This window comes from Diabrotica virgifera, chromosome 4 (genome assembly GCF_917563875.1).
Source record: "Diabrotica virgifera virgifera chromosome 4, PGI_DIABVI_V3a".
NCBI lineage: Eukaryota > Metazoa > Arthropoda > Insecta > Coleoptera > Chrysomelidae > Diabrotica > Diabrotica virgifera.
This window is the reverse complement of record NC_065446.1, coordinates 235434024-235460536: the sequence shown is the minus strand read 5'-3', so window position 1 is coordinate 235460536 and position 26513 is coordinate 235434024. Positions and strand designations below refer to the sequence as shown.

At 32.8% G+C, this 26513-nt stretch overlaps 1 protein-coding gene across 2 annotated transcripts in view; it reads right to left on the bottom strand.

The window, feature by feature from the left end:
• Nucleotides 1–26513, bottom strand: part of LOC114324264 (uncharacterized) — a 466791-nt gene that overhangs the window by 96743 nt on the left and 343535 nt on the right. For both annotated transcript variants that reach the window (XM_050649910.1, XM_050649911.1), the window contains exon 7: nt 13381–13469. In XM_050649910.1, coding sequence (XP_050505867.1) covers nt 13381–13469 — 89 coding nt within the window. The remainder of the gene's footprint in view (nt 1–13380; nt 13470–26513) is intronic.

Below are 26513 nucleotides of genomic sequence, written 5' to 3'. Positions count from 1 at the left end.
TTTGGCAACATAATTTGAAACACAGTATATAAAGGACTTAATAAAAAAGCGAGTTACACAATATGCCGCTTATTTTGGCGAACCACCCATAAATATTAAACAGTCTTTATTTTTTATAGCGGTAAATCAATAACAGCTAAAAAATAAAAGCAAAATTAGGTATGAATACATCATACCTAATAGTACAATTAATAAATAAATTATTGGGGATATGGTTTGTCTTTGAATACTATGGTTTGTGTTATACTGGAATTTTGATATTTATTTATTTCAGCATTGGCTCAGATACACACATATGGAATGGACTTCGAAAACATGAAAGAGGAGCAAAAAGAAAGTCCATATTATTAAAAAATAACTAGAGAAAGCGCGTACAAAATTACCAGCAAATAAATGAACGAATAATGGAAATTTCCTCTCTCTCTCTCTCTCTCTCTCTCTCTCTCTCTCTCTCTCTCTCTCTCTCTCTCTCTTTAATCCTGACCCCACGGAGGGAGTGTAGTGGTCGACGTGATGTCGTGTATTGTCCGTCTCAAAAGATCTCTGTCTCTGGTCACTTCTTTTAACTCATGCATAGTTCTTTTGCATATTCCTGTAATTTGATCGATCCATCTTGTTTGGGATCTTCCTCGTGATCTTCGGCCTTCCACCTTTCCTTGTATAATGAGCCTTTCCATGTTTTCTGTGTTTGCTCTCATAACATGTCCAAAGTATTTTAATTGTTGGAGATGGACTTTACTGGAGAGTCGTTGGCTTACTTTTAGCTCTCTTAAAATTGAATTATTTGTTCTATGGTCGGTCCAAGGAATTCGTAGCATTCGTCTCCAACAGAACATTTCAGTGGAACAATGGAAATTAGGATGAACATATTTGGATGATATGAAATTGTGCGATATGCAGTGATATGTATGCAATAAGGAAAAATAAAGATTTTTTAACGCCCTAAAAGATATATTAAACAGGCAAAGGAAAAAGAAAATATTCTACTAATTGGATATCTTAAGTCAGATAAAAAAGAACGATGAATATGTATAGGGGGACGATTTGGAGAAAACGAAATTAAAAACGACAATGGAAGTCGGCTCATTGAAGTATGTCAAGAATAGGATTTTTCCTATTTCCGAATATACATGGGAGGAATCTAGCAGAAACCAAAGATCAATAATTATTTATTTAATAATAGTAAGAAAAGCCAGCAAAACAATAATATGTACAATATGTAAAAGCATACATACAAGCAGAATGTGCAAGTAACCACCGATTATTTTTAAGAAAATTGATATACATACAAAAAGTTCAAAAAGACCATATCCGGACCAAAAAGAAGATACAAAAAATCTCAAATACGAGGCATGAAGTGGAATTTTTACAATCATTTAGTATTCGAACACTATCAGAATAGGATACAGAAAATGCTACAGATGAACGAAGATTGGACCCCAACAAAAATTTATGAAAACCTTAAAAAAAGTGGCAAACGAAGTGCTGGGTGTTGAACAACACAAGAATAAATATTTTGCAAAATACAGCGAAATATGACCTAGAAGAGATGATTTAAAGAAAAACTATATCTTTCATAAACGGCTAAACAACAGCACCCCTGAAATTGTGAGGAATATTTTACCCAGACAACAAATGAAGCAGATAATAAAGATCAAGAAGAGCCAATACTAAGAGAGAATGTGCAGATACATAAACAACACGAAAAAATATCAGAAGTAACAAACGCAGTAAAAATATCATACAGATAATTACAACAAACAAGTGTATATAAAATTATTGCAGGAGGATAGACTGGAGTATATCTCACAAGAATCTTTGACAACAATAGTGGAGAAAGTCGAAATCACAGAGGAAGATAAATAAGTAAAGCACTGAAGAAAGCCAAAAACATCAAGACACGACTAATAGAGAATATAAAAATTTAACATCTAAAATATGAAGGTACAAGGATCGTATCCTTTATACGAGTGTTATTTAATAAAATTGAAACAGAGGAGGAGATTCCAGATGAATGGAATCTATCCTGCATATTCTCCATTTTCAAAAAGGTGATAAAATGTCAATACGCAACTACAGAAGTAGTGTAATGCTGTAACATAGCAAGAATATTTTTCACATTAATCCAAGAAAAAATAAAACAACACATACACTATTCTCGGTGAGAGCAAGCTTGTTAAATCGACCAGCCTATTAGACCATCCATCAGCGGTAAAAACTCTAAAACCGTGGAATTTTGAGAACTAACACCGATTTTAATGTAAATTTGGATTTAAGCTAGGTTGACCCTCTTATTCAAAATCTACCCTATGCCGAACCGGGCTTTTGCCCTGGGAGTGAAAACAAGCCCATCTAGGGGATCAAATTTTTTTAAATCAAAAGAACTATGGAAGTCGACAGATTGACGAATTCTAAGTAAATTTTGTTATATAAAATATTTTGCAAAGTTGATACTTTCCGAGTTATTACCGATTGAAACTACAGTGGAACCCCAATAAGTCGGCCCCCGATAACCCGGAAGTCCGGCCAACTCGGACCGATTTTCATCAGATAAACATTTTGATTTTCAGTACATTTGTATTTTGACAACGACACCCGATTTGGGCGTCGAAACGTTAATAAAATTATTTTTCAATTTAATTGTTGCTTATTTCCCATCAAAATAGTTAATTATGAGATAAACATTTCAACAATAAAAATGTATGTAATATAATATTTGAGAGATAATTTTTATTTGTGTAATTTGAACTATACGATAGTAAAAATGACTCATGGCACACGCCGGCAGAAACAACAGGCACCTGTCTGTAGTATTCTTTTACATATTTATTTCAAACTGTCTTAGCATTGTAAAAAGACTAAAAGGATATTAAATTTTTTTTTAAACAATGGTCTTTAGTTTTCACTGTTCTTAAATAACATAACATAGTTTCGATTGTGGTGACTGTATTTGTTCGCTTCCGTTTGCTTACTCTTTGTGTTTGCGTGTTTTTAGTAATTTAGATGTGTTTGTACTGTGCATATTTATATATATTTCATGTTATTTCAATTCTAACGGAGTTTATCTGTAAGTATACCGTATTTTATTAATTTTTACCATATTCTCCGGCTAACCCGAATTTTTGATAAGCCGGATCGGCCGCGGTGCCGATTAATCCGAGTTATCGAGGTTTCACTGTATGCATTTTTCATTGAAAAACTCACGTTCTATAACCGTTTTTCATAAATAACTTAAAAATTTTAAAATCGAAGTTTTTAACCTAATATAAATATTAAAAATATTGAAAAATATTAAAAATACTTAATATGCTTCAATCAGATCACTTCTTATGTAAATATTACGATTACCAATACCTTTTCAACGAAATATTATGATAAAATTTAATTATTGTTTCTGGCTGATGTGAGTTTGCACTTTCAGTTTGCTTCTATATTTATAAAATAAAATTTGAATTATGGTTTTGTTTGGAATAATTACTTGAGAATAATAATTATGATTGGTATCCAAAATAATACCTAACCTAATCCTAATCACCGTAAAAATTTAAAAACCGGTTTTTAGTTTAAAAAGAAAAAACCGGTTATAACCGGGACAAAAATAAACAACCGGTAAAACCGGTTATTGCGAAGTATTAAAACCGGTTTTAGGTTAAAATCGGTAGGTTTTTCCCATCCCTAAGTTACAGGGTGAAAAACTAAGAAAAAATTTAGTGTGATTTTTAATTTCAAATATCTCATTCAAAAGAAACTTTCTATTCATTCTAACGGACTATTGGCCTCGGTAATAAAGTAATCTTTTATTCTGCGTTTAAATTATTCAAAAATACTTATTAGTTTTCTCAGAAAAAATGAAGCTGGAGATGACATGCTAGAATTAGCAACAGCATTGGATATGGCGATTCTTAACACATTCTTTAAAAAGAGAGAAACTCAACTTATTACCTACAAAAGTGGACAACATCAATCCCAAATGGACTACTTCATGATAAGGAAAGAAGACATACGTGAATGCAAGGACTGCAAGGTAATAGTTAGTGAGACAGTAAGCCAACAACATAAGCTGCTTGTTCTGGACATCGAAGTAAAAAGCGAAACTAAACAAAAATATCGGAGAGGACCACAAAAGCTCAAGTGGTGGATGCTAAAAGATGAGAAGGAAGGTCTATTCAGGGAAAGAATAGTAGAAAAAATATGTTGGAACACGAAAGGAAACCCTAACACAATTTGGAGAAAAATGGCCAATATTATTAGAAAGACGGCTATTGAAATACTTGGGAAAACGTCAGGAAAGAAGTTTGAGGATAAAGAGACTTGGTGGTGGTCAAATGAAGTACAAGGAAAAATAAAAGAGAAGGGAAAATTATATAAAAAGTGGCCAGAAACCAGATCGGATATAGATCTTCAAAGCTATATGGTCGCCAAAAAGGGAGCGAAAGTAGCAGTAGCAAAAGCTAAAGCAGAAGCGTATTCAAACTTATACGATCAACTTGATGCCAGGGAAGACGAAGCAAAGATATATAAAATAGCCAAACAGAGAGCAAAGGAAGCAAGAGATTTTAATCAGATTAGATGTATCCGAGATGAAAATAATAAAATACTAATTCACGAAACGGATGTCAAAAAGGGATGAAGTATTTTGATAGTTTATTAAATGAAGAATTTGACAGACAGCCTGTCGAGTTAACGGAGACAGTAACAGCAATGGTTACCCGAATAACAAACGAGGAAGTGGCTCAAGCGCTTCAAAAAGTAAAGAAAGGAAAAGCAGCAGTACCAGATGATATTCCTGGGGAAGTATGGAGAGTATTGGGAGAGACATGAATAAGTTGGCTAGCAGGTATATTTAACATAATTATGGAAGTTGGACAAATGCCAGACGAATGGAGAAGCAGTATATTAGTACCTGTCTACAAAAACAAGAGAGACATACAACAATGCACAAACTACAGGGCTATAAAACTACTTAGCCACACCATGAAAATATGGGAGAGAGTAATTGATAGACGGATACGTGAAGAAACCGAAATATCCGATAATATTGGATAATATCCGATAGTATTGGGAGAGACAGGAATAAGTTGGCTAGCAGGTCTATTTAACATAATTATGGAAGTTGGACAAATGCCAGACGAATGGAGAAGCAGTATATTAGTACCTGTCTACAAAAACAAGGGAGACATACAACAATGCACAAACTACAGGGCTATAAAACTACTTAGCCACACCATGAAAATATGGGAGAGAGTAATTGATAGACGGATACGTGAAGAAACCGAAATATCCGATAATCAATTTGGCTTTTTGCAGGGCAGATCAAAAACAGATGCAATTTTCATTGTAAGGCAACTGATGGAAAAATACAGGAATAAAGAGACCAACGCTCATATGGTATTCATTGATCTTGAGAAAGTATATGATAGAGTTCCTCGAGAGATTCTGTGGTGGGCTCTCAATAAGAAAGGAGTCCCTGGCGAATATGTAAAAATTGTGAGAGATATGTATGAGGGAGTAACGACTAGTATTAGGACAGGTGTGAGAGAGACTGATAAATTTCAGGTGAAAGTAGGATTGCACCAAGGCTCGGTGATTAGTCCTTATTTATTCTCATTAATTTTGGACCAGATAACAGCGAAACTACAGGGTAGTATTCCACGGTGCCTAATGTATGCTGATGATGTGGTGTTAATAGGAAATAGTGAAAGAGACTTAGAACAAAAACTGGAACAGTGGAGACAAGCTCTGGAGGAAAAAGGTTTAAAACTTAGTAGGACAAAAACAGAGAATTTGGAATGTTCATTTAAAGATGGAGTTTTAGCAGGAGTAGTAGTAGTTTAAAGAGTAAAGGCAATAGTTTTAAGTACCTAGGATCGGTATTACAGAGTAATGGAGAAATAGATGGAGATGCATGCAGTAGAATTAGGGCTGGATGGATGAAGTGGAAAGAAGCGAGTGGTCTGTTGTGTGACAGAAAAATTCCAATGAAGCTGAAGGGAAAATTCTATAAAACAGCCATAAGACCGGCTATGATGCACGGAACTGAATGTTGGGCAGTGAAAAAGGAAGAGGAACAACGAATGCATGTGGCGGAAATAAGAATGCTTAGATGGATGAGTGGAGTGACAAAGAAGGATAAAATTAGAAATGAGTATATAAGGGGAAGTCTAGGTGTGGCACCAATTGATGCCAAAATGAGAGAGCATAGGTTAAGATGGTTTGGTCATGTTTAGCGTCGAGACGTTAATCACCCAATACGAAGAATAGCTGAAGTACAGATTCCTGGAAGGAGTAGGACAGGAAGACCCAAGAAGACCTGGGTGGAGACGATAAGGCAGGACATGTTGGTAAATGGGATTAACATTGATATGACCCAAGATAGAATTGTGTGGAGAAATGCAATTAGGGAAGCCGACCCCGCATAGGAATAAGGCAAAGAGAATGATGATGATGACTTATTAGTTTTCTCAGGATTCGAAAAAAATGATTACATTTAAAATACATTGACAATTTTGACAGGCGTCAAAATGTTCCTTTCCTCTTAAGTTGTGAGATAAAAAGAGATGAAACTAGTGGAGGTGAAAGGAAAACCTCTAAACTTACATTATATTTATTGTTTCCCACCTTTAGACGTATCGGACGAGTTTGACAATTGCCACTGTGACAGTGACAGTTTTAGTTGACATACTTCCTGATACGTCTAAAGGTGGGAAACAATAAATAGAATGTAAATTTATAAGTTTTTATCGCTAACTCTCCCACCTCCACTAGTTTAATTTCTTTTTATCTCACAACTTAATCTGTTTTCTGCCGTTTGCGTTATTTTGCCGGTTATTAAGGCGTTCATCACTCTATTGTTACAAAACTGATTTTTCTAAGATCTTTTAGGCACTAGTGTTTAGTTTTAGTTGACTTTATTTATTTTTAATAACTTACTTCTAAGAAAATGAAAAACACTGAATTTATATCTTTTATTTTACAAACTACGATATCTAATTTATTTATTACACTAAATCTAATAATTTATCTACATAATTACAAATTCAAAAGTACACCGACGTATTCAAATTTACAAGTAACTGCTAATTTCAAAATCCCTCTTATTTATACAATGCTTAATCATCTCGAGTACGAAAGAATTATCCAGAATAAACGAGTATTTACATAATAACTTAAAGCACGTAAAATCGAATTTACTAGTACAATAGCAAAAGAACAATTATTAGAAAAACGTATGTAAACAACTCGATCGAGATCTTTCTTTAAATTAGATTTTATTTTATTGTGAGGTTTGAGCTAATATTTTAAGTTTGGTTTAATTCATTGTATATAAATCGTCGTAAAATTTATTTATACAAGAAATATTCAAAAGTAAATATACAAAAGACAATGAAAAATAATTAATAGGAGCAAGAAAGAGCAAGGTAATTTTGTACTAGAAATACAGAAAAACCTCTCTTATTTAGCATTCTTTCTCTGATTAATTACGTTGAGTTTATATAGTAACTACCCCTCGGCTTAAGTGAAAATTGCCAGCAATTTTATTCTCCTCTTTTTTACAGTACCTACAAATAATAAAAACAGCGTTAAAACTTCTAATTGTCCACTCCATCAACAGACAATTTTTCACATCCATTTAATTGCTCCCGTTTACAAAATGCCCATTTTGTAGTAAAACCACCCTTTTAATTCTGATGGGACTAGCACAACATCAGTAGCGCATCATTAAAAGTTTCACTAACGTTTACGCTAAGTTTTGTCAATGTTTAAGTTGAGTATTAGTAAAGTTTGTATATTGCAGGAGTAAATTTACATATTATTGAACTTTTTTCCTATAAAGAAAAAGTGTTCGTATATTCTTTTAATGTATACGATGGGTTTCTTGACAAATTCGCATAATAATTCTGTCAGAAACTATACAAAATAAGCTACTACAACCAAAGATGTTGGTTTCATCTTTCATATAGTCCAGTCATTCGGTGTAAATAAATTTGATCATACTTTTTAATTCTGTCAGTCTCCATGGATTTATCTGAAAATTGTGAGTAAGGCTTATCTTATCATCCTTTTCGAAATTTATACAGTATGGTGCAAATGAACGGAATAAATTCGTTATTTCATAAACCGGCGACTTTACGGAAAAATCCCGAAACAGGTCGATTTTTGTTTTTAAATTATGATATTTTGGCATATATATATATATATATATATATATATATATATATATATATATATATATATATATATATATATATATATCACACAAGTGACGTCATCCATCTGGGCGTGATGACGTAATCAATATTTTTTTTAAATGAGAATAGTGGTCGTGTGCTAGCTCATTTGAAAGGTTATTTAATTCTCTATTCAGTAATATAAACACTAACATCGTTATTTATACAGGGTGTCCAAAAACAATTTTTTTATATTAAATTAATTGACAAAAAAAGAAGAATGTATGTAATTTATTTAATTCAAAATACATTTACTACTGTCAGAAAACAGGAAAAAAGGTTTATTCGAAAAAATAAACATTGCTTTTCCCTTAAATTAATTGTTGAAACTTCTAAAAAGCAGATGTCTAGCGGGAGCTAAACAAATGCAATGTTTATTTTTCAAATAAAAATTTTTTTTCAGTTTTCTGATAACCTTAAAAAGTATTTTGTATTAAACAAATTACATACATTCTTCTTTTTTTGTCAATTCATTTAATTTAAAAAATTGTTTTTGGACACCCTGTATAAATAATTATGTTAATGTTTACATTACTGAATAGAGACTTGAATAAACTTTCAAATGAGCTAGCATAAGGCCCCTATTCTTATTTAAAAAAAATAGTCGATTACGTCATTACTCCCAGATAGATGACGTCACGCATGTGATATATATATATATACTAAAATATCATAATCTAAAAATAAAAATCGACCTTTTTCGGGATTTTTCCTTATTGTCGCTGGTTTACGAAATAACGAATTTATTTATTAGTGTCATTTGCACCATACTGTATATGATCGAGGTGTGATTTATAATTTTAAGGGGTTAAAATTACCTCTAAGTGGAAAAAAAATGGAAAAACACGCATTGAAGCGTTTTATGTATGAAAATATGATACATTTAAGTAAACTAAACATATTTAAAGAAAGTTTGTACTTTGGTACACATTTTAAACCCTTACAAATCACTACTTATGATGTAAATAACGTTTTCCACCTACCTCTACCGAAAGTATACTTTTCCTTACCTGATTGTAGGGAGCAAAGTTGTACTTTTCCTCCCTAGGGAGGAAAAGTAAAAGTAACGTCATGGTATTTCATTCATGAAATATAACTTATTGACGCCCTGTATAATATCTATTTTCTATTACGTAAGTATCTACACATTTTAACGTTTATTTATGAAACACCCTGTATTTTGCAGAATGGTAAAAAACAGTAAATTGTTATTTTGATTTAATAATGTTTAATACATTAATAATGTGACTTATATTTGACAGTTGACAGTTATATTGTACCTACTTGTTAGATTTAGTTCTAATAAATTTTGTTGGTTAGTTACATAAAATAAATTATGTAAGTAAAAATGAAAAAATGACTTGTTATTTGAGAAAGGTGGAAAAACCATATAGTCGAGGAAATGAAGCATTTTGGCTCGCAATTTTATCGTGCAGCATGGATTTACCTGAAATTTTCACAGAAGGTAGGAAATAGTCCTTGGGCTATACCTTGGGGGTAGTTGCCACCCCATCTCGGGGGTGGAAATTTTTTATTACATTTTAACCATGTAAATCGATGTAAAAAGTAATTTTAAAAAAAAATGTTTGTTATATTTTCTTCGTAAAACTAATATTTTTCGAGTTATTCGTGGTTGAAAGTAACAGTTTTTCGACGGAAAAATCGACTTTTTTAGAAGGTTTTTTGAGAATAACTCGAAAAATATGCATTTAATCAAAAAAACTGTAGGTATCAAAATTGTATCTTTTAATAACGCAAACGAAACTGTTTTTCTATAATATTCTCACGACCAATACAAACCGAGATACGGCATGTTAAAGATTAGCTTTTTTCGTCAAATGCATAATTTGAAATAATCAAAGCCAAATACCGGGAAAACTTTGCATTTTTCCAGGAAAACTTATATGATATTTTTTCAAGCATACAATAAGATCTTTCAAAAATTAATAATAAAAAGTTTCTAGCATAAAAAGTGAGAAACTTATGATCAAAAGAAAGTCGGTACCTGTTTTTCTTTACGCAAAAAACAGTGAAAACAATCCCCTAGCTACCCGTGTAACTAAAAATTCGTCTTTGCCTTTCTGTAATTTATTTTATATTTACATTATCAATACACCCAAGAAGTTTGACCTATTTAAAAGGCCTAAATTTAGAAAAATTGGAGTTTAACGAAAAATTTTTTATTTGCAATTTTGCATTTTTTATCATTTCCTTCAAATTATCTCCGAAAATACTGAAGATAGGAAAAAAATAATAGACTACTAAATTTTAGCTTTTTTAATAGCTAAAATTTCCTTATGTATAAATTTTCATTACAGTGAACAATTAACGAGATATAGCTGTTTAAAACATCTATTTACGAGCAAACATCCCCTTATTCGAGCCTTTTAAACCCACCTCAATTAAAAATTAAGGGATCTTACGGAATTTAATTTACACATTCTTATTATTCTTCACAAATTCTACAAAACTGTTGTTGAAAAAACTTTTTATCGCCAAAAATGAAGGAGCTATGTTTCTAAAACTAATTTTGTTTGAAAAATTCGAATAGTCCCCTTATAGAACTTTTTCAATTTACCTATATAGTACCACAGAGCCGGTTTGTATCCTGGATGACTAAAAGACTATTTGTATGTATATTTTTATATATTTGTAAATTCGTATTTTTGTGTAAATAAATGTTTTTGTAATTCTTTAATTCTACTTTTTTTTTTGTATAGATCTATTAAATTGTCTATTTATAAAAATTGTAATGTTATTAAAGGTGGTTTTTAAGGGTTGAAATATTATGATATTATATCCTAAAGCATAAAACAATCATTATTTAACCAGTCAAAACCAAATTTTACCTATACCAAAGTTTACAATATTTTTATATAACTTTTGACAGTAAGGGTAGTTTACGCCCCTAAAAATAATCAACACCCTTGAGCATGATATAGAATATGAAGTACAGGGTAAGATGATTCTAACCCCAAATTGTTATGTAAATTGATGCAAGCCAAAATTATTCTTTTAGGATAAGTAAACTTTTTATATAGCCAACAAGGGTGGTTTTAAGGGTTGAAATATTGTGATATTATATCTTAAAGCACAAAACAATCATTATTTAACTAATAAGAAGGAAATATTGACAATACAAGTTTAAAATGTTATTTTATAATTTTTTACAATTAGGGGTGGTTTTCACCCTTAAAAAACTAAAAACGTACAACGGCTCAATATAGAAAATGAACTAGAGGGTAAAATGAGCCTAATCCCAAATTTTTGTACAAATCGGTGCTGGACGAAAAAATTGCGAGGTTTTGCCATTTTTCCAGCTTCATTTCCTCGACTAATATGTATAACATGGGAGTAAAGTGGCTTTTCCTCCCTTGAATGATTACTGCCCTCCGCTACGCGTCGGGCAGTAAACTTCATTCTCGGGAAGAAAAGTAGCACTTTTCTCCCTTGTTATACAAATAGCTATTTCCGTTGACCGTCCATTTATGATCAATTTTAACACCCCTTAAAATCATTGATTAATGACCCCTATTAATTAATGATTCTCTATTAATGAACGATTTCATTATAGGCAACACAACATACATTGCTTGCATAAATTAATTAAACGCTCTGTAATTGGCAGTGACTTGTGGTGTAGGCAACCAAACATATACCTATTTGTATTCCCACTAAAAAATTTAAAATCAAGTAGCCACTGTTAGTACTATTTGTCATTGTATGTCATTATTTATTTTATTGTTTAAAATTCTGTGTATTTGAAAAATCAAAAGATGGATATATCTTTATTTGTGAAAAGTACGGTCGACGAAAAAGTTTTGTAACGAACTCGTGAATTAAAATGGCGATTAACAATCTCAAACATTATTATACCGGGTGTCCATTTATATTTTCCCCCATTTTAACTGCCTATAACTTCTAAACGGCTCAAAATTAAAATATGCGGTTTTCACTGAAATGTATTATTTTAAACAAGTTTTGTCTGAATGGATTGAATTTTTTATATTGCTTTCAAATACGAAATAAAATATGGCGGATTTTTGAAAAAACGTTGTTGACTTTTTTTTGGAACACCGAGTATATTCTTTTGCAAATTGAAAGAAAGGTCATTCAACTATCTAGCGATATAAAGTTTTTCAAAATCGGTTGTCAAATCACTGAGTAATTAATTTTTAAAATGAGAGGTGCAACGTGGATATCACATACCTAAATAACATAACTAACCAAGTTACGTGATTTCCACATTGCATCTTTCATTTTAAAAATTAATTGCTCAGTCATTTGACAACCGATTTTAAAAATTTTTATATCGCTGGATAGATAAATGACCGCTTTTTCAAGTTTTTGGGTAAGTGACTATTTTTGTATATCGCTTTTAAATCAAAAATGGCGGATTTTTGAAAAAAAAAAACGTTGTTGACTTTTTTTATTAAAACACACAGTATATTTTTTTGTATCTTGAAAAAACGGTCATTTACCTATCCAGCGATATAAAATTTTTTAAAATCGGTTGCCAAATGACTTAGCAATTCATTTTTAAAATGAGAGATGCAATGTGGAAATCACATAACATAATATCATTTTGCTCAGTTATGTTATTTAGGTATGTGATATCCACGTTGCACCCCTCATTTTAAAAATTAATTACTCAGTGATTTGACAACCGATTTTGAAAAACTTTATATCGCTGGATAGGTGAATGAACTTTATTTCAATTTACAAAAAAATATACTGGGTGTTCCATTAAAAAACGTTTTTTTCAAAAAGCCGCCATTTTTTTTCGTATTTGAAAGCGATATAAAAAATTCAATCCATTCAAACAAAACTTTTACTAAAATAAAACATTTCAGCGAAAACCGCATATTTCTATCTTGAGCCGTTTAGAAGTTATAGGCAGTTAAAATGGGGGGAAAATATAAGTGGAGACCCGGTATTATAAAATATATCAATTGTTAATCGCCCTTATTAATACACTTGTTGGTTAAATAACTATAAAAAATATTTTTTTTATAATTTAAAATGCTACTTGTGAATTAAAATCAATAAAAATTCATTCATCGCTTGCGAAATAATGATTCATTGGTTTCAAGTTTTTAACCCCTAAAAACATTCTCTCATAAAAAAATTATAATATATAATTTTTACTAACCTGCAGTCTGAGAAATTGCTTGATTTCATCATCACTGAAGTTTGGGAGGTTCGAAAAATGAAGTGACGTTGTGAAGCCTGTTCTTGTATCTGCAAAATAAAACAAAATTAGTTATTTAAATATTTAAAACTCTCTATGAAGGCGGATGTTATTTTTCACTTGATGAAAAGATATGGTAACGAAGTAAACATGTAAACCTAAAGCAAGTAAATGCTCTATTTACTTTTTAGTCAATTAGTTTGCCACCATGATATACCCTCACTTACATTAGCCTTATTCGAAGATATCTTTAAACTTAAACATTTTTTATTGCAAGACAGAGAGCAACTGAAACAAAATGGACATTGCAGTAGACCAGGGATTACAACTTTCTTTTGCTTTGATTTCTTAGTCTTTTCCACACATAACTTATTTAAAATTCATGTTACTTTTCAAATGTGTTTTATTTTTAGATTAGTTTAATTTTTGGCATTCAAAATATTCTTATCTACTCTATGTCATATTATGTATAAGTTTTTATTTTGTGAAAACTGTCATTATAGATAGCAATGTGTGAAGGGTTTAAAGTGTGCGTGAAGTAACAATGTATTTTAAATGGAATTTATTTTTTCGCACCGCACACTTTCAATGGGTTTTTTTGTCACACTTTCATATAATCAAATATCCTTGACTTTCGCGTTGTCATGGTGATGACAATATGAGCAATGACTTACATAAACATTTTTGAGAGTTTTGTGGTTTGAAAGTAGTTAGGATTTTTAAATTTCAAAGTTCTAAAAATTGTAGAATAGAAATTAATTCCAGTGACGTAAAGTTACAGTTTTTTTATTTGTTTATCGTAGATAAAATATTGTATGAAAGTGTGCGTGAAGTACTTTTTGCGAACTTACGCGATGTATAGCACTCGCTCCGTTGTCGCTCGTGCTCTAAAACTCGCGTGCGTTCGCCAAAAGCATACTGCATGAACTGTTTTATAAATAACTATTTACGTTACATAATACGAAATCCTAAACCAGCCACGGATAAAGTGGGGCTCGCGGGCAGAGTGCGGCCTTTTGGGCTAAGCAATCAGGTCCGCGACATGGTTTTGAGTAACCCCAAAAATTATGAAACATAGGACTTTGCATTCTTTACAGATCTTCTCAGTCACATCAATAAATTGAACTTTAAACTCCAGGGAACAAAACAATTAATTCATATTTTATTTGGGCTCATATCGGGGCGTCCAAAATGCAATTTAAATTATTTTCTAAGAAACCTTACAAATACCTTACTCATTTTCCAAAGCTAAAAACTACTACAGTTAGCGAAGACAATCTTAAGAACTATGAGAAAAGCGTAAATTGTCTTTATAACGAGTTTGAGTGCGTGAGTTAATATTCCAAGACTTCAAAGTTATTGAACAGGGCCTGGACATTTTCAACTTGCCGTTTAATGTGGACTGTAAATCAGTGAAACCAGAATTTCCGCTCGAACTTATTGAGTTGCAATGCTGTAGCGGGTAGTTCTTTCAGGACGACAAACTCAGTAAAAGACAGGTTAAAAATAAAATAAATATATTTAAGATAATTATATATAGTTCAAAATAAATAAAATAAAATATAACTCTCTCTTCTGCAAAGGAAAAATAACATTTTCCCTGTTAAAATCCGTACGTTTCTATGCGACTAGCAATGCGAGAGTGGGGCAAAAGCGACTGCCAACATTGCGCGGTCGCCATGCGCGACTACAGATTTTACTTCCAATTTTTCGGAGAGTGGTTCTACTCTGTGCTCTTTATACTGTGTTAAGCGACACGCCGTCACACATTCATTGTTACTACCGCCCACTGCGGTAACGATCTCGCTAAGACGCCACGTCAATACTGAGGCGGACACTCCTACGGTCGTTTCTGGTCGACGGCCCATCGCCCGCTGTGGTATCATATCATTACACCGCCTTCTCTTTGGAAAACAGGAAAACAAAAAAAATGTAGCATACATTGTTTTTTGTGCCGTGTATGCTACACGGCTTGGACTCATCAACGGTGTGGTCTTCGTCGGTTCTTCCTTACTTAGTAAACTGGTCCTGGATTGCTGCCAAGAAGATGCTTCCGTCTGTAGATCTTGGGCGTGGTCCCTCAAATCCATTGGGACAGTATGCCAAGGCTTTTCTACAGCAAATGGTCACATTCTTCCTGCAGGCTGCATCTGCGACGGTTTACTCTTAAGACATATTCTTTTTCTCGGTTCTCTCCTCGCAAACTGGACGAGAATGATTGTCAAGAAGATGTTTCCCTCTGTAGATCTTGGGCGTGGTCCCCTCAAATCTATTGGGACAGTTTGACAAGGCTTTTCTGCAGCAGATGGTCACATTCTTTTTGCTGGCTTCATCTTCGACAGTTGAAGGTATTTTCTTACACGTCGTGGTCCCATCAACAGTGTCGTCTTTTTCGTGATTCGTGAAATGGTCTCGGATGACTGGCTAGAAGGTGCTTCCTTCTGTAAATCTTGGGCGTGATCCCCTCAACTCCATTGCCACAGTGTGCCAAGGCTTTTCTCCAGTAGATGATCGCATCCTTCCTGCTCGTTACATCGGCGACGTTTATTTTCGGTTCGGATTATTCTCGGTTCGGTTCCTTAGGAATCTGAAAACAGAAAAACTTTATCATCTTTGAACATGTTCTATATATATCCACGACGTGGACCTGTTGCTGAGTCTGTGTCTTTGCCTGTTGTCAATTTGTGACGTTTATTGTATGGTGTCCTATTATTGCTCAGGTGTCAATTTGTAAGGGGTAGTTACAAACTGGTATTTTTTATTTTGCTCGGGCGCCATTTTGTAACCTTTAGCTCTTTCAGGACGACAGACTCAGTAAAACACAGGTTAAAAATAAAATAAATATATTTAAGATAATTATATACAATTCAAAATAAATAAAATAAAATAGAACTCTATCTTCTGCAAAGGAAAAATAACATCGTACTTATTACTGCCATCAAAACATAATGGTAATATTAAAACGATACGATAAACAACAATATATACAATAACAATCTCGCTACATGGAATCAACATAGCCATACATTCAGACCCGGAGACATGATATTTCAAGTCAATGCGATAATGTTGAACAGCGACATGCAGTCACTCGTTCATTGTTACTACCTCCCACTGCGGTAACGGTCCGGTAAGACGCCACGTCAATACTGAGGCGCCTACCTAGGCAAAGTACCAGCTCAACGAACGCCGCATCTCTGCCATTGAGCTGTTGATAATTCAATACGTTAGCAACAACTGCTTTTATGATTCTCCTGGCTCGTCTTAAATATTTATGCTCTCGATGCCATTTCTCCTTCAGTTTCGCCCCGCGGTTTAATGAAGAGGGGATACGCCTACGGTCATCTCTGGTTGACCGGCCCATCGTCCGCTGTGGTATCATATAATTTCAATGTAACACTGAATTAAAACAAGTATTGCTCAATGTTTTTAAAACTAAGTTCTACAGGGCCCTGTTGAAATCAAGCTTCCCACACCTGAAATCCATGGTCAGAAGATAATTGTGATGTTTACATCTTCCTACATCTGGGAACAGGTGTTCTCTATTGTGAAACTTCTCAAAAATAACATTAAAAATCGATTGACTGACTAGCACTTCACTCCTTCGAATCAGCTCATCCCAGTTTCTACCAGATTACGAAAAACTATCACATATACCTTCATATTCTGCTGAAGAATAATTTATTTATATGTAACTTCTTTAATGTTTTCTACTATGCACATAATCCCACATACTAAGTTTGCTGTATTTATCATCGCATTTCTAAATTTTTCCCATTTTTCTTCCATATCTCTGTTTTTTTTTTTTCGTTCTTTGGCCATTTCCTTTTCAAACTGCTTGTAACTCTTTTTCGTTGTTTCTTCCGTTAATTAACGTACCTTAGTTATTTATTTGGGTATCTTATTTTTATCCTCTATTGTTTGCACGTCTATTCGTTTATTGTTAAATGTAGTTTACAGTGGGTAATGGTCACTGACTTTTTCATAGCTTCATCTCACCCTTACGTCTCTAATCCAACTCCTCTCTGGTTCTTACACTTATCTTAAAAAAACTTAAATTATTTTATGAGCTATTATTACACAGAGCTAGTCAAAAGTCAGTACCCCCTCGTATCTTTTTAACGGTTATACCTATATGTAATAGTGAAATTTAAAGGGAGGAAATAAACAGACGTAAGCTTTTTAACTAGTCATGACAGGTGACGTAATAGTGACAGATGACTTTACAGCGCCACTGTGACAGATAATTTTAAATGGGATCCTATGGCAAGTGATACCTCGTTTGAAAGGTATTGAAAATACCTATTCAGTCATACTAATTTTGTGTGAGTTCAAGCTAATTTTGATGAATAAATGAAATAGATATAAAATTGCAGTTCCGCATTTAATAAAAATTCAAAATTCCGCCTATGATTACTTGTCAAAAAGGTTGACGTTGACGTAAAAACTACTAGAGAATAGAGAATTGAAAAACGTCAATTTTTTGACAAAAATACCATAGGCAAACATTTTAATTTTTATTAATTAAATGCGAAACTACAATATTATATTTATTTAATTTATTCGGCAAAATCAAAATGAACTTAAACCCAAAAAATATATATGACTAAATAGGTATTTTGAATAACTTTCAAACGAGGTATTACTTGCCATAAGGTCCCATTTAAAATTATCGGTCACAGTGGCCCTGTTACGTCATCTGTCACTATTACTTCACCTATCATGACTAGTTAAGAAGTTTACGTCCGTTTATTTCCTTCCTCCAAATTTCACTGTTATAGGTATCTAGACTTAGGCAAATATGCAAATTGCATATTTTCAATCATTATGCATAAAATATGCAAAAATGTAAAATTTTGCTTATTTCTATAAAAATGTGTATAAAGTGCATATAACTTGAAATTTTAGGTGTATAGATATTCATCAAATAAATCAAGAGCTTGGAAATCCGAATATTTAATTTTGTTTCAATATCTCTAGATATACTATTGTAGTTTTGTCCTTGAATAAGGGTTCCAAAATCTGCTAGTTTATTCTTCTAGGTAAAAACTTTTATTGGGATGGTCAGTTTTAGAGATCAATTGTGTTGTAAAATTGGAACTGGTAACACCTGTCTTTGTAATAATATTGTGAATTGCAATTTAAAACTACCGCAAATAAACACTGCTTCAAACTTGGATAAAACCTACATCTACGGATAAGGATAAAGTTTACTGCTCAATTTGTGGTAAAACTGGAAGTACTACATAATTGTTTGTTACATTATTTTATACGAGAATATTTTCTAATATGTGCTGACACAAGGCAAGTTCGCAATAAATCGATATATTTTTTATTTTCTCAGGCATTTTTTTAATTTCTTGTGATGAAAAAATAGGATCTAAAAAAGTCAATTCATTCAATAACGTACTGAAAAGTCGCTTAACATTGTTTTCTCGTACAATAACCTTTAGTTGTGTGCTTAGATTTAGGCTCGTCGTATTTTTTCTTAGATAAACAAAAAAATAGGTATCTTAATTTTATTTATTGCCACCCTAAATCAACCATGAAGTTCTTCTTCGTCCTGGACTGCGTTTGCCTGCTATTTTCACTTGAATAATATTTTGTGGCGATCTATATTTGGGACCTCTCATTAAATGTCAGAAATAATCCAGTTATCTCTTCTTGATGCTTTTTATAATCGCAGTAGTCTTGCAGATACATTCTAGTATTGTGATGTTTCGGATCTTCTCCATCCAATAAACTCTTAAAATTCTTCTATTGCACCACATTTCGAGAACCTCAAAGCGATTTAAATCGATATTATTCACAGTCCAAGACTCGACACCATACAGTAAGACTGAGAACACGTAGCAGCGAAGTAGTCGGATCCTTAATGCCAATGTTACGTCTCTGTTACATAATATTTTTTATATCCTTCTAAAAGCGGCTCTTATTCGGGGGGTTTTATTAAATGATCAAATTACCATAACATAACACCAGCAATTAATATTTTTCTCTGTTCTCTGGCATTGAATTGAATAGATGGCAATAAACAGATTTATTGTGGGACTTTTTTATTTATTATGTTCCAAAGACATTTAATAATTTTCAATTCAAAGGAATTCTGCTATATTTATGTTTCAGTTATTCAGTTATCAACAGGACACAAAATTCACTATTTATGTTCAATCATTATCTCTTTCTTAAAAACAGTGTCAGTAGACACCAGGCGAGGTCTCAAGGAGGGGGCAATTGACAATTTTCTAATATGCGCTGACACAAGGCAAGTTTTTTAATTTCTTGTGGTGAAAAAATAGGATCTAAAATTTCAAATCATCCAATAATGTACTGAAAAGTCGCTCAACATTATCTTCTCGTACAATAACTTTTAGTTGTGTGCTTAGATTTAGGCTCGTAGTATTTTTTCTTAGATAAACAAACAACCAAACACACAAGACAATAGAAACGTAATACTAGACGACACCACAATAGAAGCGGTTAATGATTATATATATTTGGGACAGATGATAAAAATAAATAAGAAAAACCAAACAGCGGAGGTAAAAAGAAGGGTCAGATTGGCCTGGGCAAGATTTGGAAAATTAAAATGGTTCCTAAAGAATAAAAAAATACAACAATACTTAAAAACAAGAGTGTTCGACCAGTGCATAGTCCCAATTCTCACATACGCATGCCAAACATGGACCTTGACCAAGGCAAACATGGATAAAATAATGAAGACACAAAGAGCCATGGAGAGAGCAATTTTAGGAGTAAAATTGACAGACAAAAAGCAAAACAACTGGGTCATAAATAGAACAAAAGTCAAAGACGCAGGCCAACATATAGCCAGGCTAAAATGGAGCTCCGCAGGTCATAACGCTAGACAAACGGACAATAGGTGGAATAGCACGATACAACAATGGAGACCATGGGCAGAAAAGAGAGCAAGAGGACGACCCCAGATGAGATGGGGAGAAGACATTAAAAATATATTAGGAACGCACTGGAAACAGAAAGCACTAAACAGATGCGAATGGAGGAAACTGGGGAAGCCTATGTTCAAAATTGGACGAATTAAAGGGCAAAAGAAGAATCAAACAACAAGAATCTCCTGTACATATTTGGGGGACCTTCCTGCTTTCACAGTCATATTATCTTGATATTTTCAAGATTCCTGATTTTAATTGTTATTGAAAATAGTTACCAGGTCCTTTCTGAAGTACTAACTTCAAGTAGGTACTAGGTGGGACACTCCTAGGAACCATTTAATGTGAAAGCAAAGATTACCGTAAATTTGAAAAATGCCCCAGTAACATCGGTTGATGTAGAAAGAAGTTTTTTAATTTAAAAAATATATTGTAATATTATGTACCTACTAAGAAGCCATAAGTTTTTGTTAAAAAAATTTAAACAGCATTTAATCATTTAGTGCTAGCACAATTCGAAGTAATACCATTTATTTGTTAAAATACTTTAATCAGATATAACCAGAATACGAAGACATGGAAGAACAAAGTGGATTTCCTGCAGGAATATCTTGCACTGATAATATATTCGTTCTGCAGCAGGTAATAGAAAAACGGAAGGCAAGGAATCTATCTACCCACCTATTGTTTGTAGATTTGGAGAAGGCATACGATACGGTACCTTTGAAAAAGCTGTTTCAAACATTAACGAAGGTAGGTCTCAGTAGAGAGTATGTGGATGCTATCGCAAATATATACAAAAATGCAAGAAGTGTCGTTAAAGAAGGAAACTTTATATCTGAATCATTCCCCATATCAAAGGGGCTTAAACAAGGATATTTTCTGTCTCCGACTTTATTTAAAATTTATATTCAATCATCGCTAGAGCAGTGGAGGAAACAAGTATCCGGAATGGGAATAGACGTAGGCAGTGGTAAATGTCTAACAACTTTGTTTTTTGCAGATGATCAGGTAGTCAAAGCGAATGATGTGGAAGACATGGATTACATACTTAGAAAACTAAAGAAAGAATATGAAAAATGGGGCCTCGATATGAATATGTCAAAGACAGAGTATCTTAAAATAGGGGATGATGAAGAAGATTCAGAGTTAGAAATTTGAACCACAAAAAGATGTTATGAATATAAATATCTCGGATCTGTTATATCTAAAGAAGGTAGTACCAAAAGAGACATCGAAAAGAGAACGCAGCAGGGCAAAAAAGCGGTAAATATTCTAAGCTCTCTACTGTGGGCTAAAGATATAAAACAAAAAACGAAATTGACAATCTATCGTACCTTGGTAGAGCCTATTATGACTTATGGGGCAGAAGTTTGGCAGATGACAAAAAAAAGATAGAAAAAGAATAGTAGTAGAAATGGATTATCTAAGGAGAGCGTGTGGTATATCTAAAAAAGATCACATCAGGAATGAAGATAGAAGGAGGACACATACTGTATATTCCAGTGTAGATAGAATTAATACTAGACAACTAGTGTGATATAGTCACGTGAAACGAATGAATGAAGATAGATGGCCAAAGAAAGCTTTGAATTACATACCACACCAAAGAAGAAGAAGGGGAAGACCTTCAGTCTGGGAAGAAAATTTACGGCACATCATGAAAGATAGAGCCATCAAAGAAGACGAATGGATGGACAGAAAACGATGGCGGTCGAAATGCGAGAAGCGGCAGAGGATGTAGGAATGTCGCTTATAGATAGATAGATAGAAAAAAAAACAGTAAAATCCTGTATAAAAGGTATGTTTAAAAACCCTCAAATGGGCCACATAAAATCACATAACTAGTTTCCGACTGGTTTACCAGTCATCATCGGTGCTTATGTGCAATGTATATGAAACACCAAGATCTTATTTAAAAATAGAATTAAAAATAAGGTCTTGGTGGTTAGGATGTACATTACACGTAAGCACTGATGATGACTGGTAAAAAAGTCGAAAACTAGTTATGTGATTTTATGTGGCCCTTTTGAGGGTTATGATACATTTTATACAGGATTTTACCGTTTTTTGTATTACATGGTATACAGCCAACCACAGGAAAACTTTTCCTTGTGAATTTTTAGATAGAAAATACTTAAATAGTTAAATACCTAGCTTAGTTTGCAACATAAATAAAAAATATTAATTATTATAAATTATGAAGGTATTTTTAATATTTTTGTAAATAATACTAATAATACTTTCTGAGTTGTTTAAATATACTTATTATACAGGGTGTCCCGAAAAGATTGGTCATAAATTATACCACAGATTCTGGGGTCAAAAATAGGTTGATTGGACCTCACGTACCTATATACAATAGTGCACGCAAAGAAAGTTACAGCCCTTTGAAGTTACAAAATGAAAATCGATTTTTTTTCATATATCGAAAATTCTCAGAGATTTTTTATTGAAAATGGGCATGTGGCATTTTTATGGCAGCAACATCTTAAAAAAAATTAAAGTGAAATTTGTGCACCCCATAAAAATTTTATGGGAGTTTTGTTCCCTTAAACCCCACCAAACTTTTGCGTACGTTCCAATTAAATTATTATTGTGGCACCATTAGTTAAACACAATGTTTTTAAAACTTTTTTTCCTCCTAGTACTTTTTCGATAAGCCAGTGTTTATCGAGATATTTTGAATATTTGTCGAATCCACTATATACTTGTATATGGTTAAGTGCGATTATAGAAACCTATTAAGGTACTAGTACACTTTAGAAGACCAAAAATAAGCATTTCTTCAAGATTATCTTTCTCACAACCTTTATTAGAAATGAACATAAAACTTTTTACATGTTAATATCTTAACTCTTATAGAATACAAAAAATAAATCTTTTTTCATTTATGCACGTACAATAATACTGTAGAGGGCGCCAAAGTCGAGGCCTCGAAAAAAAGTAGTTCCGATGGCGGACAGTTAATCTCAGGATTGGGATCTCTGAAACAAAAAAATCGTTCGGCATTTGAAAAAGGAGGGTTTCTTACGTGACAATTTACCACCGTTAGTGAAAAATTCAACAAAAAAAAAAGATTTTACGGAAATTTGAAAAATTTTTGTGAAAAAATCGCCCGTTTTTCTTCAGTTTTTTATGGTTAAAATATATTTATTTTTTTATTTTTTGGTCAAATTGTGGTAAATTGTCACGTAAGAAACCTTCCTTTTTCAAATGCAGTACTGTTTTTTGTTTCAGATATCCCAATCCTGAGATTAACTGTCCGCCATCATTTTTCGAGGCCTCGACTTTTGCGCCCTCTACAATATTAGTGTCCGTGCATAAGTGAAAAAAAAAACATTTTTTGCACTCTCTAAGAGTTAGATATTAATATGTAAAAAGTTTTATGTTCATTTCTAATAAAGGTTCTAAGAAAAAAATTCTTGAAAAAATGATTATTTTTGGTCTTCTAAAGTGTACTAGTACCTTAATAATCTGAAAATTTTTTTACACTTTACATTTTTAGGTATATTTTGAAAAAGAAGCTACATCTCGACAAAGGTAACTTATGAAAAAAAGACTAAGAGGCAAAAGTTTTAAAAACACTGTGTTTAACAAATGGTACCACAATAACAGTTTAATTGGAACGTACACAGACATTTGGGGGGTTTAAAGGAACAAAACCCCCATAAAATTTTTACGTAAATGTATTGAAAAAGAAGCCGCATCTCGATAAAAACTGGCTTATCGAAAAAATACTAAGAGGCAAAAAAGTTTTAAAAACGTTGTTTTTAACTAATGGTACCACAATAATTAATTAATTGGAACGTACACAAAAGCTTGGGGGGGGGGTTTAAGAGAACAAAATCCCCATAAATTTTTTATGGGGTTGACAAATTTCACTATAATTTTGTTTTACAATGTTCCTGACATAAGAATGATACATGTCAATTTTCAATAAAAAATCTCTACTAGTTTTCGATATATTGAAAAAAATCGATTTTCATTTTGTAACTTCAAAGGGCTGTAACTTTTTTTATGAGAATATTTGTACTGAGGTAAGTTAGGCTCAATCAAACTATTTTTGACCCCAGAATGTGTGGTATAATTTATGACCATTCTTTTCGGGACACCCTGTATATTATTGTGTTTCAATTTATCAATCAAAGATAGAACAAAAATTAAATGGATTTAATTTAAAATTTGTAGATGGTTTTATCAATGAAAAACCGATTAAAATTATGATTAATACTGGTTCGGAAATTACATTGATTAACAGGAAATTAATAGAAGAGGTTGATTTAACGAATTTAATTTACAAGATTCCCAGGGTAAATTTAGTGGGCGCAAATAAACGACTTTGGCAACAATAAATGAAGCAATACGAATAAAGGTTCGATTGAGGAAGAAATTTTATGCACTACAATGTGTTATAATGCCGAACATAATACATGATATGATCGTAGGAGTGGATGAATTGTCAGAAAAACATGTGGTGATAGATTTCAAAAATAACACGATGAAAATCACAGATGGAAAAGAAGAAGAACCGAACATTCTGAAAATGGACAAGGAACATGAGAAACGGAAAAAGGATAATGTAAACAAAAAACAAACGGTGGAAATAAATTTGGCAATGAAGCAAGGACGGAAAAGAAAGAGAAGAAAGCAGCAGAAGATAAGTAAAAACAATGAAGCCTGGGATTCCTCGAAAAAAGAGATGAGCCAAGAAGAAGAAAAAGAAGAAAAAGAGTGACAAAAGAAAATGAAGCTTGGGATTCTTTAAAAGAAGAGATGAGCCCAGAAGAAGAAAAAGAAGAAGAAGAAGAAAAGAGATTCACAAAAGAAAATGAAGCTTGGGATTACTCAAAAGAAGAGATGAGCTCAGAAGAAGAAAAAGAAGAAAAAAGATTGACACAAGAAAATGAAGCTTGGGATTCCTCAAAAGAAGAGATGAGCCCAGAAGAAGAAATCAGAATAGAAAAAGAAGGCGAAAGAGATACCATTGAAACTGTGGTATTTGAAGAAGAAGTATGCAAAATGGAAGAGGCAGAATACACAATAAACATTAGGGTGGAGTGAAAACTGGCTCGAAAAAAAAATATCCTTAAATCAATTGACCTATATGTGGAAAAGTTGCTTAATATAATGGTCTATTCTAGAAAAAAAAAAGTGGCTTAAAATATTGCTATCTTCTACTGCCCATTTGACCGTGAAATGTAAAAAATTAAAGATAAATATTTTTTAAAGCCGTGATGCAGCTCTTCCGCTTATTTCCATAAAAAATTCGTAATTTTTGATGAAAATAACCCAGAACTCACTGCGTGGAGGTAGCTGCATATCGAGTTCCACCGCCCTCCCACCCCTTATTTGTACTTTTGTGATTAATTTTCATTAAAAACTTGAAGATATTGACTTTTTGTCTCGAATACTGGCAAACTAGCTCTAGAAGCAATTCGTGCCCTTAAAATCCATCCCTTGCTGTATTTCCACATAGAGCAACTGACGCTTCTGTTACTAATTTGATGCACCTTTCCACTGCTTGCGTGTGGCATGGATATTTTAGAATTTTAATTTTAGCTGGAACATCTAAAATCATTTCTTCTAGTTCTTCATTGGAAATACATTTTGTCAGGGGAGGTTCTGTTATTGTTGTCGACTGCCAGTCAATCATATCGATGTAGTCTTCAGCATAAAAATTTAAAGATGGCAATTTGAATTCCCGTATTTCTTGTTGGTTTGCTGTTTTCCTGCACTTCAATAATCTTCTAAGGCCTAATTCTCTCACTGTTTTCGGCTGAACAGCGAACGGCTGTTCACCGTTCAGCGAAAGCTCAATCTGTCTAATAATTCCATTCTTATTACCAGTATTTACTGCTGCACCATCAGAACCTATAGCCTGCAAATTTGAAACGTCAAAATTATGCTCCAAAAATTCTAGAATGCTCTTCTTTATACTTTGCGAATTGCCAGGTGCAGGAGTCAAATGACCAATATATTTGGATCCTGGTTCTGAAGCTCCTCAATCTTCGTTTTCTTGGACAAACTTCCTTCTTCACTAGTTTGAACTAACGTTTGGTCTTTTCTTCCATCAAAATATATTCCATATACCAATTCAGAACCGTCTTCTTTATCTTTTCTCTTAAGCTCAAATCGAGCTTTTGCCCTTTCTCTACGAATTTTGCTGCGGTCGACAATTTT